We start from the raw sequence: 19686 nt of genomic DNA on the forward strand, positions 1-19686 counted from the left end.
CTGCTTTCCTTCCTAGATGTAAGCCAGAGTCCTAAATTTGAAGATGTGCTCAGGTTTGTTGGGAATCCAGGAGGCTGTCTTCAGAAAAGTTCTTCTTGATGATACATGGAACTGCCTGTCTCATCCTGCCATGGGCTTTCGGGCAGGTTTACCCTTTGGGTTCATCCAGGGCTCCAAGAAACTCGGTTCTTACATAGCCACAGCTAATAAATAGGGAGCGTCCCTAAAGGAGGCCCAGAATGCAAGGGACATCCCTGTAGTGGGTGGATAATCTAATTTTTTGAAGTGTCTCAGCCTTCAGAAAGAACCAGTACCGTAGATTTCCATTCTTTAACCTTTTGGCTGACTTAGATCTTTGAGCCTTCACAGAATCTGATCCAGTGGGTTACTGAGAGATTCCAGCATTTCTTTCTGTCCCCTGAATGATGGACTATCCACATGACCACTAGCCCTAGTATTCAGAGTGAGCTGGCCCCATTTTTGGGATGCAAAGACTCAAACCTTGCCAGAGCTGTTCTGGGTCACAGCATTTGTGCTGGGTCTGACACTACAGCTTTACAGTATACCTAGAGCCATTTTGCCAGAGCTGAGCTTTTGAGAATTACACAAGTCTTATGACTTGTACGATATGCCCTCCTCATTAAGTATCTAGAGAAGTAGATGACTGTAAGTTCTTTGAACCTTATATATTATATACTATTATATCTGAGTGAGTGATAGTACCTTTCCTGGGCATGGCTATAATATCAGCACAATATTGAATCTTGAAAAAGACATCTGTCTGTCTTCCATTTTTCAATTTTCTTATGTACCCAAAGAATGGGCATTATGGAAACTGTTGTCTTCAGAAGAGAAACGGGCCAAACAGCCCATTTCAGTGAGCGCCTCTGCCCAGAAAGTATGATCAGAGTGTCCAAGGAGACACGTGGAAGAGTGTGGTCGAAGGTGGGTGGCTCTTTCTTAGAGAGTTCTCTCTCTAGGGTGTTCTTATTGCTCCTTGTTTTCAGTCCGGAGGAGAACTGGGGAATCTATCAGGTCTATCCTATCTCCAGCTTGCACTGATTTACACCCGAGGCTCCCGGGAGCCGGGGAAGCAGTGCATGTGGGCCACCGCTACAGCAAGAGCTGAAAGAAGACCCCTGAAGCCGCCGCCAGGAGCCCATGGAGGTGCTGAGAGGAGCCGCAGTGAAGTTTGACCTCTCAGAACTTTTCTAAAGCACCCAGTCCCCACCGGAGAATAAGGCAAACAAATATTAAGGGAAGGAAATCGAATATGTATGCTGAACCTTGAAGCAACATCTGAGCGTTTAAAAAAGTGCCCAGTTGGGAATTACAATAGAGTGACGCTTTTTTCTTCCCCACTGAGCAAATTAAAATTACAAGCTCAGAATTTATTTACCTAGCCATTAATGAAACATCAAATGCTCCCTGTCCTGAAGAGGCGGGAACATGCTTCCTGCTGGTGTATCTTATCATCCAAGAGTGTCTCCTCCTCACAGACTTCCATCCCAAATAAGTCAGGTGAGTGGTTTCAGTATGTTTTCCATAAGCATTTACTTTGTTTGCGCCAGGCAGTACTGGTGCTCTCCCCACCTTTCTACTCCAGGTGCTGCGTGCCCCCCAACTGTACCCCAGCATCTTTCCTGTCTGCAGCCAGGTTAGGTGCACCTGGCTTTGGAGCCCCACTCCTCAAGAACTGATACTTATGATGTGGGATAGTTATTTTAAAGAGGTGTCGATACACTTGATGGTTTAAATATGCATACTTTCCCTTCCCCCATTCAAATGGAGATAGCTGCAAAGATATTCCAACCTGAAAGGATCCATATGTTCGAGGGTTATTGTTCCAAAAGCTGCCTGTTGTCTTCTTGGGATTGATTACAGGCTTTGGCTGTTCCAGGAATTCAGAGCTTCAGAATTCAGCTCATGATTTGGGGATATGGGGAATTTGTCTTGCATGGGCTGCTTATCTGCCTTGATTTTGATAGAGTTGCTTCAGGGAGGTGTGTGGGCAGGACTTGGCATGGGGCCAGGGGAAATGAAAGCGGAGGCGGCATCCAGGCTGTGAACGGCTCCGGCTCCGGGGGCTCTCAGGGGGACAGCGTCTGTAGCTTTCCAGAGAACATTCTATGTTGTTCCCCAACGTGAAGCTGCATCCTTCATTGCCAGTTGTAAAACTGCTTGTGAGATCATGAATTTGAGGCAGTGGTTGCTGATGGCTGCATCATTAAAGAGCAATTGCACATTTTGGAAGAATAAGAAGAAAGCTTAAAGGATCCGAATAGTCTGCTGGCTTTAGAACTGTCATGACTGGGAACAATGAGTCTTTAGAAGGCAAGGTGGACCAGTCAGTCAGTGAGATGTTTATAGCTCACCTCTTAGGTCATATTCATTTCTTGGTGCTTGAAAATTGGTGCCTGGGGTTCTCATTAATCGTGATCGCGGTATATTTGCTACTGTCTGACTGGTTAGGATCAGGAGTTGGCAGCATTAATTTCTAGGTTCCCAACCAGCCTTTGAGTTAGATTGAAGATTTGAGGATTGTGGCTCTCATGTTGACACTCTACTCATTTGTACAGCCAGGCCGCTAATTACACCCGGGGCCTAGATCTCTGGGGCTGGATTGCAGAGCTCCTCTAATTTAGAGCGGTCCACTCAGGCAGGATTGTGTCTGCTCTATGTACTACTCTATGCCTAGTGCTTGACACATAGTGGATATTTGGTAAATATTGACTGAATGAGTGAACTTAATGTATTTGGACCTTGAATTTATATATATATATATATATATATATATATATATATATATATATATATATATTCTGTGAGTAAAATTATAAGGAGTTGTTCAAAGTTAAATGATTCTGTGTTCTATATTCAGTGAGAGAATCCAAGTAGAGGTCTGCTTGCTGGCCTGCCAAACACCTAGGGAAGAATAATTTCATACTAACTACTTACCTGGTTGGGGACAATGGGATTCTCAACCCTCACTTTGTAATTTAACTTTATTCTTAAAATGAAATCCATAAAACTTTTTCCTTGTTCTCCACTTGTTCCTTTTTCCCTGCTTTCCTACCCCAACCCAGAAGTAATCTTACCATCCTCTTAACTCTTTGGGGGGGGGGGGGCTTTTTCAACTGCATCCTTGCTTTCTTTCATCTCTAGCTTTTTATGCAAATGACATTAGCTTTTCTAAATGGTAAGCTCCTAAGTAACAAGATCTTTGCTTTATTTTTGTATTCTCTCTTTGAAGTATAAAACTCTCTAAAAACTATGCCTAGTGAAGGGCGCCTGGGTGGCTCAGTCAGTTAAACATCCAAATCTTGACTTCGGCCCAGGTCATGATCTCAGGGTCGTGAGATTGAGCTCTGTGTCAAACTTCATGCTCAGTGTGGAGTCCACTTGAGATTCTCTCTCTCTTCCTCTGCCCCTCCCTCTGTGTGCACTTGTGTGTACTCTCTCTTGCAAAATAAATAAGTTATAATTTTAAGAAATTATGCTGAGTGAAAAAAAGCCAATCCCAAAAGGTTGCATACTATGTAATTCCATTTATATAGTCTTCTTCTTCAAATTATAAAATTACAGAAATGGAGACTACATTAGTGGTTGCCTGTGGATGGAGGGGAGGATGTCTCTAAAAGATCAGCAGGAAGAGCTTTGTGGTGACAGGAATACTCTGTATCTTAACTGTGTCAATGTTGTGTTGTAAAGTCACACTAGTTTTGCAAGCTATTGCCATAGGAGGAAACTGGGTGAAGCTCTGTTCATTTATTTCTTACAATTGCTTTTGAATTTGCAATTATCTCAAAATGTTTAATGGAAAAAAATAGTGGTGGCTCGGTAAGTATCTTTGAATTGAATGCATAAATAATTAATAATAGGACTACTCAGATCTCTCTCTCCCTAAGCTTTAATGATGATTTTAGCTTGCTGTTCGATTGCCTTTCTAAAACTTGATATTAGGATTAATATTTTTAAGGTAGATGGAACAGCTCTGGATTAAAAAAAATGCTGTTGAGAACATCCTTCTTTTTGACAGTTTGAACTTTATTCTAGTTTTTCCCTTATATTGTAAGCCACCCCAAGTCATTTTTTGGAAATGCTTGGGATATAAATAAATAATTTGAAAGATTCCCTCAACTGCTTGATTACCCACTAGGAGATTATGGGGGTTAAGCGGATGTATGGGGAGGGCATTATGCTGAATGAACTCATTACATAATCATTTTTGAACTGCATTGATGCTTTAGCCAGGATTACAGAGTATGGTCAGTGCTACTTCTTCCCTTTGCACAGTGAGAAAGAAACAGGGTTTCGGTCATTTTGTAGTAGCATCCCTGATGGCAAGTGGTAGAAGTCACCAGGGCAGTGACTTGAAGTAAGGAGAGTTTCCCCCCTTGCTGGACAGAGCTCAGATCTTTAGTCCCCGATCTTTTAAATTGAGCCTCACCAAAATCAACTTGAAATTCTGAAGGCTGGGTCATGGTTATTTACTAAAGTTTTGTTTCCACTCATGTGGGATTTATTTATTTTTATTTTTTATTTTTTTCATGTGGGATTTAAAGAGAGTAGCCATTTGACTTATGATCACTATTCTTCTTTTAACTTCATTGAACAATCCCCTGGGACCAGACTTAGAAATCGTACCCCTTCCCCAGAGCTGGGGTTATGGAAATACAAATGATTTCATGTTTAGTGGGTCTTAAGGAATGCAAGATTGGAAAACCCACGACCCAGTCGTGACCCATCCCATCCTTCTCCTGTCACCTCAAACTCACATCTGTCCTTCCCTTTGTTATTATCTCTCGGGAGATTCATTGCCTCACAAAAAATAGTGTTAAATTTAATCTTTTATTCAGCAGCCTTTTGCTTGTATCTCCTTTTCTGTCCTGGAGCCTCACAGATTACAAGATTCTAGTGGGCCCATGGATGTCACATGTGGGATCCCACTAGATTGGTGCACAGCTGACAGGACTTCCTTCTCTCAATGGTGCGAGCATGTGGCTTTCTTTCCAAATGGGAACCGCATTCATGGAGAGCCTTCAGCTTTTAGAAGACAAGTACCAAGGGGGAGCAAAGGGTTTTGTGGACTTCCCCACCTCCTCTCCTTACCCCATTCTACTTTCAGCTTGGACAGTGTGCACAATTGACTCTTCCTGTGTCTGCACAAGTACTGGTGGCGAACATGAACTCTGAATATGATTTCAGACATTCCCACCTGACCTTGTTTCCCAAGTGAGGGACTGAGCTTGGGGAGCTGAGGTGCTTTTTAGACTCAGAAGAGTGGGGGAATCCCATGACTTCACAAACAGATGCCTGGCCTAGGAGTTAGGACTGAGTCTAGACTTGAAGTAGGAGTGTGATATTAGGAGAACTAGTTCTTCTCCAGCTCTGTTTCCTCATCTGTACCATGAGGGAGTCGGACTGAATGAACTCTGTCTTCCAAATGGTCTCTTGCTGCAAATTTCTGAGGTCACATGGGCAGGGGGCAGCAGCCCAAAAGGCTAGAAAGTGTGAATCTTCTCCTTACCATCTGCAGAAGGCACCTGGTTGCACCATCTGGTGAGCTGGCACAGGTAAGGATGAGGAGAAGGTGTTCAAACCACATTCTCCAGCAGTGCCTTTTGGATCGTGGTGACCACTGCAAGATCTAACAGCACACATTCCTCTATCAACTCTGGCCAATGCCAGCCTGTCTCTTTTGCCTTCATCACTGCCCTGAGCCTAAAGAAAGAACTTGAAAGGAATGAAGAGCATGTCTCCTGGAACCAAGGCATGAACCTTCAGCCAGATGGGGGCACATAGGATTGCTGCCCAAATCCCAGAAGCCTTCCATGATCCTGGCTTTCCTGTGCGGCTTATTTTAAGCAGACCCCTGTCTTGGGTTGGAAAGGTTTCTCAGGCAGACTGAAGTGATCTAACAGGTAAATCTTACTACTTAGCACAGTGTGTACATCTATTTGTCAAAACCAATCAGCATTAGGGAACTCGGAGTGACACCTGCAGGGCTCCCTTGCACTAGATGTCTAGCATTAGCAATTAGTTCATTGTGTCTCAGGCATGGACAGAGGCTCTTTGGCTTTTTGCAAAGCACCCCCTTGACAAAAACTACCAACCGCCAGTGTGATTAAAAGCATGAGCTGAAAATAAGGCCAATCAGGCTGGAGCTCTCCGTTCCACTTTGTTTCAGGAAATGCCAAATATAAAAGGTGAGCTCTGTTCCCAGAGGGCTGAGAGTGAATCTGATAACTGGCTCTTCTGTTAAAACTGGCTAGGAATTGGAATGCAGCCAGCTTGCCCTTTCCCATCTGGGCAGCAGGCGAGACAAGCCTGGGGAAAGAATGGCCACTAATTCAAAGACATTCACAAGTTGGGTTCCTTGCAGCTCTGCCTCTGCTGACCCAGACACGCATGACCACAGGGTTCAGGCTGGCTCCTAGAGTTCTCTTCTACTTTGATGGTTAGGGATTGACACAACCCAGGGGGCATGCACCAGGGAGAGAGGTGAAACCCTGGCCCGGTTTGATGCGCCTTGGATCTGTATTTGCTGCATTTCCCTCACCACTCCTTAGTCTGTCTCTGGGCTCCTGAATCCTGATCCATATGGTATCCCTCTCACCCAGTAGCAATATCCCTGTGGAACCGTGCCTTTGAAAGTGTGATGACTATAGCAGCCACTTCAGAGAGTTACTTTTCTCCTAAAGCTGACCCATGATTTCATAATTGTATATCCCAGATGGGCACCACCTGTTGTTACACCTTCCCCCTTCTCCCCTCCCTGGTCTGTTTCCTGAATCTGACTATGGTTAGCACACACCCGGGGTTTAAAATGCACTCTCTGAGCTGGCTTAGAATATAGTGCATTAGCTAGCCTCTTTTCAGGAACATTTATTGGGTACTCATATGTGTATGGCATTTTAAACTGAAGTTAAATAATGCAGGCCATGTACTTTAGAAGCTTATAACTTCCAACTGATCACAGTTGACGAGTTAGTTTCTTAGTAAGGAAAAATATATAAGATTTTAGCCCTAAAAGGACATTAGAAGTCACTTAATCCAACCCCTTTTTTGCAGATGGCAAAATGAAAGCAGGGCAACCTGAGCAGGTCGCTTGCACAACTCCTCAGTGGCAGAGCTAGTCCTTCATCATCCACTTTGACCAGGTCCGCATGGTGCACTTTTTCGTAGCATGTAATCTAGGTTGCCTCTTTTGCCTTTGAAACAAAGGTAGAAGATCTTAGTTTGATCACCTAGCATGGGGAAGCCACAGAAGACCTTGGAAGTTTAAGAAGAGAAAGAGAGAAAAAGAATAGATAACTCTGCAGAGAGCTCAGGGAGGGCAGTTGGGAGTCCAGAGAAGAGCAGATTTCCATAAGAAGTGGTTAGGACCAAGATTGTAAACATCAGAGTGGAAGGAAGCAGTTAGAGCATGGTATTATGTTGTTGCAGTCTCCATTTGAAGAGTGATGTGGAAATAGGCCCCAAATGTAAAGACCATTAAATTATTGCTAAGCCCTTAACTAAGGCATAGAGTTTTTTTCTTTTTCTTTTTCTTTTTTCTTTTTTTTAAGGGATAGAGTTTTAATAGAGGCTCTGTCTTCAAACTTGTGCATGATTAAAAATACATGAGATTGGTGTATACGGAGGACTTCAACAGTACAGGCAAACAATCGAGTAGTGGCATAGTGACCTGCGCATAGCCAGTGGAGCACTGTTACAGAGCTCTAGGGATTTAATGTGAAGTTTTAGATGCCCGCACTGCAATATATAAAGGCATCTGTTAGTAATGACAAAAGGCTGACCCCAGAGCATTTCCCTGAGGTAAAAAGAAAAAAGCTGAATTAGAGTGGGAGGTGGATAGTCAGGAGGAGAGGGGGTGGAATTTGAGTTCTTGCTCTTCTGGCTGGGAAGATGCTTTACTGTCTACATAATCGACTTCGTACTACACTGGGGCTCGATTAGAGAGGGCCCATCCTGCTCAGCTCCACTCCGTTTTGATCCCGTAGTCAGCTGCAGAGTTATAGATGAAGTGACAAGGATGGTATCTTGATTGTATCCAGCTGCCTGGAGTAAGTCAAGGGCAGAGAGGCCCCGCGTGAGGAACAGCGCTCACTCACGGCTCCAAAGGAATCTGAAATCCAGGACACCTCGGATGCTTTTCGAACAGCGGAGTTTAGCATTCTGTGACCCAGCACCACCCAATTAAGTCCCTGTGGAGAGAAGTCTGATAAATGGCTTCAGCTAATAGGAAGAAGATTGAAATCCTAACAGCATTTGGCCCAAAACTGAGCTGATGTTATTATGGTTCTTGCAAACAGGGGCAGAGTGTATGGATTGGAGGGCTTTGTTGCCTCAGAATAGCTATGGATTGGAGGAGAATGCAGCTTCCGTCCATCAGGGGTGTGACCCATGGATGCCTCTCTATCCGACCCCCCTCCAGCCCTCCCCCCAACTAGCCCACCTCAGTGGGTCGTGTGTAGTTATTTGTGCCTGGACCCTTGCAGAACCTCTTTAATTCCATGGAGGGGAAGCCAAGAGTGGGTACCAGTGTGACTGGACCAGGCAGGTGCCCGGTGCCAACAGAAGGAAACTGGCAGTGCATCTGATGGCGTGTGCCCAGGCCCCCAAACCAAACAGAAGCCCTGGCTCACATGCTATGTTGTTGCTCTGGGCTCTGTTAAACCGTAATAGTATCATATTATTTTAATCTACTGAAATCCAAACCCAGAGTAGGAACACAGCAGCAGCCTCACACATCTGAGGAAATGTTCGACATGGCTTCGTTTGTCTGCAGCTTTTATGATGGTGGCTGTGGCTGATTAACTCTGTTGGGTACAACATGGTGTTAATGAGGCCAAGGCTGTGGGTTTGAGAGATCTGTTAGGTGAACCGGTGTCACACAAAGGAAACTCCAGACCATGCTCAAGACCCGGGTCAGATATCCCGTAAAGGCATGTGGATGATCACAGGAGGACTGGGGAGGACGGTGTAATGACAGCGAATATCGCTTCCCTGCTTCTGGAAAAGCAGTTTAAAACATGTGCTTCAGTGATGGTGAATTATTACTGTGATCTTCACGCGCAAAGGAGATCACATTATTATTAATGGTAACCGTTGATCAGTACTGTCGTTGACTTCCTTTCTGAATTAAGGAGAACACTAGCTCTGCCTGCGAGGGAAAGAGAAAGGCTCTTCGGGCCCTTCTTTATTGTCCACTTTTTTGCCTCCTGAGATCTTGCGTTCCACGTGTGCCTATGGAACACTGTCCTGTGTGGGCACTGCTTTTTGTGCTTGGGAAACCACAGTGAATAAGACAAAGCCTCTGTCTTCATGGAGATAAAATTCTGTGGGAGGAAAATACGTAAAAAATAAGGAAACAATAAATAACTGAAACAATTTCAAGAGATTGGAAGTTTGGTGGAGGAAAGGACAGGGAGATGTGATGAATAATGGCTGGGAGGGAGACAGTGTTTACCTTGGGTGGGAAAGTCTGAAAAGGCCTCTTGAAAGGAGGTGACATTTAGGCAGAGACCTGACTGATGGGCAAGGGCTGGCTTTCTGAAGTGCTGGGACAACATTCCAGTCAAAGAAATAGATGAAGAGGTCATGATTCCAGAACAGCAAGGCCACCAAAATGTGGGAGAATGTGGTGTGAGAGGAGAGGCTGGACATTGGCTGGGCCCTTTAGGGGGTGTTAAGGAGTTTGGCTATTATTCTTGGTCAGCGGGAATCCATTTTTTTGTTTTGTTTCAGGGGTGGAACAATTCTTGACGATTTTGGAGGGTGTTGGGTTGAAGTGTGTCCTCCTAAACAGTTATGTTGAAATCCTAACCCTTAAGAAACCCGATTTGGAAATAGGATCTCTTTAGAAGTAATGGAGTTAAAATGAGGTCATTAGGGTAGGCCTTAATCCACTTTGGCTGATATCCTTATAAAAAGAAATTTGGACACACACATACACACTGAGGGAGGAAGGCTGTATGAAGACAAAGGTTAGGAGAGATGCATCTAATGCACCTACAAGCCAAGGAGTGCCCAAAATTGACAGCCAGCCATAGAAGCTAGAAAGCAGCAAGGAAGGATGGTTCCCCTATAGGTGTCAGAGGGAGCAGGGCCCTGCCAACACCTTGATTTCAGACTTCTAGATTTCTGTTGTTTTAAGCCATGTGGTATGGTAACTTTGTTACAGTATCCCTAGCAAACTACAAAAGGGGCAGGAGGTGCTGGCACACGGCTCTGCCCTTGGGAAAGCAATGATGCACCCTCCGTGGACTCAGTGACATGTGGGTGTTGGGGAAGCATCTGTCTGCTGTAGCATATGACCATATGACATATATATATATATGTCTATATACGGGTAAATATATAATGAAAATAAATATATAATGAAGATACACACACACACACACACACACACACACACAAACACACAGCCTGTTGGTTGAGATACCCTCAACTAGATCTTTTTCACTTTACCAGAGGGTTCCCCGGTAAACTTGAAAGTTGGGGCACCTGGGTGGCTCAGTCAATTAAAGATCTGACTCTTGATTTTAGCTCAGGTTATGATCTCAGAGTTGAGATTGAGCCCCACATCTGGCTCTGTGCAGAGTCTGCTTGTCCCTCTCCCTCTGCTCTTCCCCCTGCTTGTATGCTCATTCTCCCTCTTTGTCTTTGAAATAAACAAAGACATAAGATCTTTAATAAAAAAAAAGTGCAAAAAGTGCTCAGAACACTTACATTAACCTAAAGTGGGGCAAAATCATCTAACACAAAGCCTATTTTATAATATTAAAGTATTGAGTATCCCATGTAATTTATTTTAATACTGAAAGGGAAAAACAGAATAGTTGTCTGAGTACAGGATGATCTTAAGTGTACTGATTATTGACTGTCGGCAATTGTGTGGCGGACAAGCTGCAGCTTGCTGCCACTGCCCGGTGCATAAGAGAGTATCATACTACATATTGCTGGCCCAGGAAGAGATAAAAAATTTGAAGTAGGTTTCTACTGAATGGATATTACTTTTTTACCATCGTGAAGTCGAAAAATCATAAGTTGAACTATTGCCAGTTAGGGACCATCTGTATTCTAATATTCTTTTAGGAATAGTCCTGTTAGAGATATTGTGGAAATAATGGTTTGGGAGGGTGAGAGTGGAGGCAAGGACAGGCGTTAGAGGCCTATTAACAACAATCTAGGTGAGAGATGATGGTGGGTTGAGCTCAAGAGTGGGCTGGGAGAGTTGGTGAGAGGTGGTCAGAAGTAGAGCCAGCAGAACTTGCTGATGGATGGGGTGTGGGGAAGAAAGAAGTAGAGGAATAAAGACTGACTAGTGGCTTTTGGGCTGGGGCGGTCTGGGTAGACGATTTACTGAGATGGAGAGGATTAAGAGAATGGCATATCTGGGGATAGGGGCTCAGGAGTATGCATGCACTGGACATGTTAAGTTTGAGATGCCTATTGTTTATCCAGTTGAAGATATTGAGTAGTTGGTTATCTCAGGAACATTCTGGGCTAAACGAATTTAGAGATCAGTAGATTATAGAAGGTGTTAAAAATGATTGAAACTAGCTGAAATGATTCAACTTGTTTAAAGAAGAGACCAGGGCACAGGACTGGACCCTCAGGAGTTCTGTTGTTTAGGGGCCTGGTAAAGGATGAGGAATCGTGGTTGCTGAGAAGTGGCACCATGAACAGCTACTAAGTTGTCCATACTTCTTAATGGCATGAACTTCCTCTTTAAAGGTTAAACTAAATTATATAGAAATACACGAGGAAAGTATTGGGAGTACCCCATCCCCAGTATACCAGATTCTGTTTCACAAAACTGTATCTAAGAGCCTTTCCAAATATGGAAATCAAGTTTTTGTTTTCAGTATGTTATAGATTATAGAATCAGACACATTCTTTCTACATGCGGCTTCTAAAAGGTCATAAGGATGGCTGTGTTCTCTAGGGAATTAGAGTTTTAAAAAAGTTTTTTTAGAAACAGACTTTCTAGGGCACCTGGATGGTGCAGTCAGTTAAGTGTCTGATTCTTGGTTTCAGCTCAGGTCATGATTTCAGGGTCATGGGATTGAGCCTCATGTCAGGCTATGCGCTGGGTGTGGTGTTCACTTAAGACTTTTTCTCCCTCTGCCCCTCTCCACTGCTTACTCGCTCACTCACTCATTCTCTCTCCCTAAATAAATAAATCTTTAGAAATAGAGACTAAGTTTTCACAATGGCCAAATTTAATGCAAATGTGGGCAGTCAAGGGGCACCCGGGTGGCTTAGTTGGTGGTTCAGTGTCTGCCTTCAGCTCAAGCATGATCCCATTGTCCTGGGATTGAGCCCCACATTGGGCTCCCTGCTTGGTGGGGAGTCTGCTTTTCCCTCTCCTTCTGCCCCTCTCCCCCCACTTGTGCACTTGTTCTCTCTCTCCCTCTCTCTAATAAATAAATAAAATCTTCAAAAAAACAAAAACAAAAACAAAAACAACCGAGGACCGTCAAGTTGCAGGAGTCCATGTATTCTTCACATGTGCGTACATTATGAATGGAACCTGTTTCCATAATCATGTGTTGAGAGATTGCATACCTTGGCCCAGTTTAGTGAGCCGTTACTACATTACTTGAAATTTCCCAGCAATGGCAGGGGGATTTGGAGGAAATTAGAATCCACATCTGACTTTGAGTATTGACAGAGTAACTAGCCCCTGTTTAATGAAGTATCTTCAGAAGCCCATTTCAGCCTTAGCTGGTCAAGATCTGGCTCTGGGGAGTCTGTCTGTACCGTTTGGGTAACGTAGCACTGTGCCTGGTCACTGTCTGAACTGGGAAGTGATTGTGGATGTGTTTCTCCCCTCAGGTCTGGCGGGAGTTTCCTGACCGCTTAGTGGGTTACCCAGGTCGTCTGCACCTCTGGGACCATGAGATGAGTAAGTGGAAGTATGAATCTGAGTGGACCAACGAGGTATCCATGGTGCTCACGGGGGCAGCTTTTTATCACAAGGTAAGGTTGGGGGTGGGGCAGGCTGGGGCATGTGGGTCTGAAGTGACAAAACTGCATGCATGACACTTGTGCTGCATGGCCCAATTGAATTTCTGCCGAGTGTAGGAAAAAATGTCCTACTCAGAGAGCTTACAGAGGCCATGTTGTAGTGGGTGTCAACTATACTTCAGTTGAAGAAAGAAAGGCTATGTTGTGTGGTTTTTGTTACTTTTCTTACTATGCAAATAATGCACGCTCATAATAGAAAATAGGGAAAATTCATAACAAATTATATCTTATAAGAAAAGTCACACACATACAAAAAAGTCATTTGTAGTCCTATCACTTAGCGATAACCATTGTTATTGTGTAAACGTTTTCTCCAATTTGCCTTTGGAGAAAACTTACTTACTTACATATACTATTCTGTGTAAACATTCTCATTAGCCTGCTTTTTGCATGTATTATGAGTTCCTTTAACATCAACATTCCTTCATAACATAATTGCTATTATGGTATTCTACTAATATCCATAAATCATGTGTAACTATTCTTCTATCACTGGATATTTAGATTGTCTCAGGTTTTTTTTTGGCTATTTTAGATAATGCTTAATTTCTAATGCTTAGTGATCAATATCCATTTTCATAACTGTTTGTACTTGTGATCATTATGATAGATTTCTAGAAGTGGAATTATATCAAAGGGAATGAACATTTTGTAGAGGTTTTAAAATTATATATATGTCTGTTTTCTTCAGAATTGTTTGTGCCAATTTACATTCCCACCGACAAAATATAAAACTATGTTACTATAACCCGTCTTGCATGAAATATATAAAAAAGGAAAATCAAACTGAGCTGGTTTGATAATTGAAAAAGGATCTCTTTTCACTATGATTTGACCACGGTGGTTGAAATTCCTTTTGTATCTTTTGTATTTCCTCTCTTCTGAGAATCATCACTTCACATTTTTTACTTTTTTTATTAGGGAGAGGTTGAAATTGCTTTGGACTTTAGAATATTCAGTTTGATGGTAGAGTGCTCCTGGGATTGTATGGTTGAATTGACTATAATACCTTGTCCCTTGTCATCAGTTGTACAAGGTACTGATGTCAGGAGAACATCTGCTTCTCTCTCCGGCCCAGTGTAGTTAATTTAACAGAATTGTGTTATATTGATTGCATGTTGGTTTCTCAGCGCTGCTGTGTACTTTTCAGGGCTCTCAATCCAGAAATGGGTTTTGTTCTTAGCAATAATTGAATAAGTTTATAATTCTTGGGGTTTATGGTCATATACTGTGTACATTCCCCCTTGTCCATGAATTTCTGCACTATCTCATACATGTCGGTTATGGCAGCTTCAAAACTGCCTCATTTGGGGGCGCCTGGGTGGTTCAGTCATTTGAGCGTCTGACTCTTGATTTCAGCTCAGGTCATGATTTCAGAGTCCTGGGTTCAAGCCCCATGTTGGGCTTTGTGCTCAGCATGGAGCCTGCTTGTTTCTCCCTTGCCCTCTCCCTCTGCCCCTTCCCCCTGCTTGTGCACACACACACCTACTCTCTCTCTCTCTAAAATGAATAAATCTTAAAAAAAAATAATTGCCTCATTTTGTATTTTTTTTAAAAAGTGCACACCTTTGTAGTGTCAGTTTGCCATGAGTTTGTCTCTGTTTCTATTTGCAATCTGTGGACAGAAAGTAGAACATAAGATGGAGTACTGTGGCTCAAGGTGAAGAACTGAGTAGAGGTCAGTGTGTAGTGTGTCTCTGGCTGATATTTTATTTATCAAACATAGGATATATGAGCTTGAAGGGCCTGCATCCTATAAGGGCTTCACAACCTATCTCTCTTCTACAATAGGTGACGTTTCAAAGAATGACAGTATTAAAGATTCTTTGTCTTCTGTCCAAAAGCATTCTACTATTTCTTACAGCCTTGTGTAATCCTAGGAGAGAAGGCTTGTCCCCATGCCATGAGTAAGTTGCCCTTTGACTATCAACCATGGGACAGTGCTATTTGAATCTTTCCTCTTTTTGTCTCACCTGACAGTATTTTAATTATCTATATACCTACAAAATGCCGGGGGATATCAAGAACTGGGTGGATGCTCATATGAACTGTGAAGACATTGCCATGAATTTCCTGGTGGCTAACGTCACGGGGAAAGCTGTCATCAAGGTAAGACATCCTGGTCTGGCTCTGCCACTAACTTTGTGATCTTGGGCAAATTTCTGTTTCTCTGGGCCTGAGAAGTTCTGATAAGTATAATTGAAGCATTGGATTATATGAACTTTAAGCTCCCTTCCAGCTTTAAGATTTTATGATTGATGTAGTCACATTTTAACACTGAAGCTAGGCTTTGATAATGTAAACATGTTTTCTTTTTCTATATGGTTTCTTTAGTTATAGTTTTTAATCTCCAGTATCAGAGATAAAGGCTGTGATGGTCAATCTACAAATCATGTTTTAAAAATTTAATTATATTCTCAAAGCTGATTTGGAATCTAGATCTGTTAAAGAATGCAACTTACATCTTTCTTAAGGTAGCTGGTTTTTATTTTTTAAAGACACTGAAGAGGGGCACCTGGGTGGCTCAGTGGTTGAGTCTGATTTTGGCTCAGGTTGTGATCCCAGAATCCTGGGATCCAGTCCCACATCATGCTCCCCGCAAGGAGCCTGCTTCTCCCTTTGCCTATGTCTCTGCCTCTCTCTATGTCTCATGAATAAATAAAGTCTTAAAAAAAAGACATTGTGAAGATAAGTACATCTTTGTACAGTTATAACTGTAGTTTTTCTAAACATTGTTTTTAAATATCAATCACCAGTTTTTAAAAGCACCTTTTCCATAATGTGTTAAAAGCTGAGAGTACATGAGGATCACACAAGGGGGAATGCCTGGGTGGCTCAGTGGTTGAGCATCTGCCTTTGGCTCAGGGTATGATCCCGGAATCCTGGGATCCAGTCCCACATCGGGCTCCCCACAGGGAGCCTGCTTCTCCCTCTGCCTGTGTCTCTGCCTCTCTCTGTGTTTCTCATGAATAAATAAATAAAATCTTAAAAAAAAAAAAAAAAGGATCACATGAGTATCTCTTTATCTGTAAATGGGTGTCTATTCCTGAAACATAGATTTTGCTCAAACCAGATCCCCAGAAACAAAGAGAGTTTACTTTTTTCTTTTTTTCTTTTTTTTTTTATGAGTAGAATCATCCTAACCTTTTTTCCTTCTGGATTAGAATTCCATATAAAAATGGGCAGTGCTTCTAGGCCAGATTCTATATTGGAATCTTTGCATACTGGAAGCTTACATTGGAAGCGTGGTGTGGCATTCCCCACTGATTGTTCATGCTATGAACTGATGGGAGAAGCCCAATTAAACTGAAGTGACCGGGGAGAGAGGAAGAGTCCCTGTCTGAGCTCTGTAAACTTGGCCCAGGCCTCACCCTGCTGCAGCGCTCTAACTCAGTCAACAGTCACTGCAAGAGAAAGTAAAGCATGTAAACCACAAAACTAAGTTTTAAAGGAACCCCTCTTATCTCCAAAATTGCTTTTTGATGTGCTTCAAGATATTTTTAGCTGTGCTTGCTTACTCCGGACAGTCGTTGCGGCATCTGTGTGCTTCTTAGCCTGGCCTTAGTTATCTAGCTTTCTCTCCTCACCCCCCACCTCTCTATTGTTTACTTAGCTTCACTAGGTTAGGATAACAGTCTCCCTGGGTTTGCTAAGAAAACCATTAGAAGTTTAAGGTTTGGGAGAACAAGAGGGAGAGTCAGGGAAAAGAATTCCAAGGGTGAGGGGGACCATTGGATTTTTTCCTGATCGAAGGGAATTGCAAAATAACCTGGCATCTTCAAGAGCATGGCGCTGTTCATAGCATTTGCCATTAGCTGGAAGAACGAAAAAGAGTGCCTGTTGGAACTAAGGTTACGGTGAAAGTTATGGGAAGCTGTATTTCATCGCCCTTATGGCTGCAAGAACAAATGGTGTTTATACAAGGACCTTGGCAGTGAGAAAACAGTCATTAAACAGGAATTAAGGAGCTTGTCATCACCACTTCTTTCCAGTTACAGAAGGCAAAAGCCCTCCAAGCCTTTTTTATTGGGCCCTTGTGAGTTGTGCTGTTGGCCAAGCCAGACAGAATTGAATGGAGGAATGGTGAGAGGTGTGTGTGTGTGTGTGCGTGTGCGCGCGCGTGCACACACGCATGCGCATGCACACGTGTGGGAGGAGTAAGCAGCTCAGCTTACAGAGCAGATGCACCACTGTGCACAGTGGTGTCACAAACATGATTTTACTGTCCTTGGCACTAACAACCAGGTATATTTTTTTATTCCTCTGGCAGGTAACACCACGAAAAAAATTCAAGTGTCCTGAGTGCACAGCCATTGATGGGCTTTCACTTGACCAGACGCACATGGTGGAGAGGTGAGTGAGCCTCTAACCAGAAGTTTGCCCTAGCCTCTGATCCCCATTTCCTGCCTTGGTCCTGTTTATGGGACTTGTTGGAGATATAAGGACAGCAGCTGGTAGCCATAGTCACCTCCTTTTGCACTGTGGGAATTGGGTTAGTTCAAGCCCAGGTCACCCAAAGAATTAATTTGGAATGCTACTCACTCAATTTGTAATGGCTGGAAGGGTCTTAAAAATATAGCTGGCCTTAAGCTCCAGAAGTCGGATTCTCCATGTGGACTAAGCATTTAACTATCCACAGTCATTTGAGTGGAAGATAGTTAATTCCAAGAAAATACTAGATTGTTTTTCTGGATAGTATCTCCATGTGACAATAAAAGCTTGATTAGAAAGCATTAAACCAAACCCAGAGACAAGTTACCTTTCCTGACCTACCAAGAACAGAATTGAAAGCACAGCTCTTTACAGAGAGACAGAAAAGAAGAGGGCAGCTCTGAAGTACTCCTTTTATCCCAATTTGGTCAGTTACTCATCAAGCACACCTTTCTGTGGAATGTGATACTGAGCCTTGTAGGTGAGTGTAAAACAAGTGAGAGGCGTGTACATCTTCCCTGAGGACCATGATAATCTTATAGTAGACCTAATTGTTCTCAGTTGTATCCCACAGGTCCCCCAGCTTGGCATCTCCTGAACCAAACCTAATTCTCCTTACATGGGTCAGCAAGCTTGGACATCCAGGTGCACTGTTGTCAAGGGACCAGAGTGCACTCAGAGAGTGTGAGAGTAGCCTTTTGGAATAAGATATCTAGTTTGGGTTTCCAGAGGGCTCAGATGGATCTTCTTGCAGCATCCATTTCTGAAGTGTATCAGCCATGTTAAAGTCCTTAATGCCTGGAGGATTTTTTGTACAAAAAGATTGTTTCACTTGGCCTGGGTTCTTCTATAATGCATTTTTCTCCTTATTTTTTATTCTTATCCTCTAAATAATCCTTTACCCTTTCATATATAAATATCTTACCCAAATGACATGACTTTTATCAACTGTCATGTGAAATAATACATTATTGTGATTTTGGAAACATCTGTCACTAGTATCATAGGAATTACATAGCCAAGGGCAGCGATAGTAACTGTCACAGCTCATTTAGAAGAGACCCCAATTATGGTTATATTGGAGTACTTGAAATTATTATTAAACCTACCTCCATTCTTTGTGTTTGGGAGAATTCATAGCGTGAAGCAATTGAATAATTGATTGGGCTGAGTGAAAATGGTGAGGTTATATGGTATAAGATAGAAATTTTAGGAAGAAAAGTTGGCCTGGTAATGGCCTGGAAGTTCATGCTAAAGCCAAACAACAATTCTGGAGCACCACCGAGATAGCAGATGTAAAGAGACTTAACATGCAGTGAGAGAGATTTAAGTTAGATATTATTATTATTAAACATTGAAGAAAGTATCTAAGGGAGAGGTGGGGGCTTCCTCTTGGGAATAGGCTTTTGAAAATAGATTAGGTGACTGCCCAGATGTTGTTAGGCTTGAATTGGATTCTGTCAGAGTTTATAATTAACAACGACAAATATATGCACACACGTGTAAGTGTGTGTGTGTGTAACAATCCAAAGCTATATGTGATAAGTGCCATAAGGGAGGCTCCAAATGTTATAATTGATTGGAGGAAAGAGAAATGACTTCTCGCTAGGTCGGTTACTAGGAATAATTTTGTAAAAGATGGCTCTTGAAGTCAGCCTTTAAAGATCATTAGGATCCCTGGGCAAGAAGAGGAGATCCCAGGCAGGGGAGACTGGGTGCTTGAAGATTCCAGTCAGCAGGATGAAGGTGTATCTGGCAAACAGTTAGGAGTCCAGTCTGGCTAGAGTGTAGAATTCTGGCCTGTTGGTGCCATACCCTAAAGAACTACCCAGTGAAGGAGTTTGAACTTGCTTCTTTAGGCTCTGGTACACCATTGAAGGTTTTTGAACAGGGGAGCTTGATCAGAGTATTGTTTTGAGATTCATTTGGAAGTAGTGTACAGAATGGAATGGAGATGAAGGAATTGAAGAAAACAAATTTGGAAAGCTTGAACTAAATTGCATGTAGGAAGGAAGGGATGGATTGAATTGTAAGAGATTTTTTTTTCTCCGCAAAGGAGGATATGCTAGAACTTGAGGTTATGGGGAGAGAATTGACGGTGGGAGCATAGATGTTAAGTCAGGAAGAATGATAGTACCGTCAGCAGTGTGAATGATATAGTTTGGAGGAGACACCAGTTAAAGGAGGAGGCGGTGTGGATGGTTGCACCTTCAG

At 42.8% G+C, this 19686-nt stretch overlaps 1 protein-coding gene across 2 annotated transcripts in view; it reads left to right on the forward strand.

Annotated features, from left to right (window-relative positions):
• The window catches only part of EXT2 (exostosin glycosyltransferase 2), a 154483-nt gene that overhangs the window by 117043 nt on the left and 17754 nt on the right, over window positions 1-19686 (forward strand). For both annotated transcript variants that reach the window (XM_077862968.1, XM_077862969.1), the window contains exons 11-13: window positions 12850-12993; window positions 15022-15150; window positions 17312-17394. In XM_077862968.1, coding sequence (XP_077719094.1) covers window positions 12850-12993; window positions 15022-15150; window positions 17312-17394 — 356 coding nt within the window. The remainder of the gene's footprint in view (window positions 1-12849; window positions 12994-15021; window positions 15151-17311; window positions 17395-19686) is intronic.

Source organism: Canis aureus, chromosome 21 (assembly GCF_053574225.1).
Source record: "Canis aureus isolate CA01 chromosome 21, VMU_Caureus_v.1.0, whole genome shotgun sequence".
NCBI lineage: Eukaryota > Metazoa > Chordata > Mammalia > Carnivora > Canidae > Canis > Canis aureus.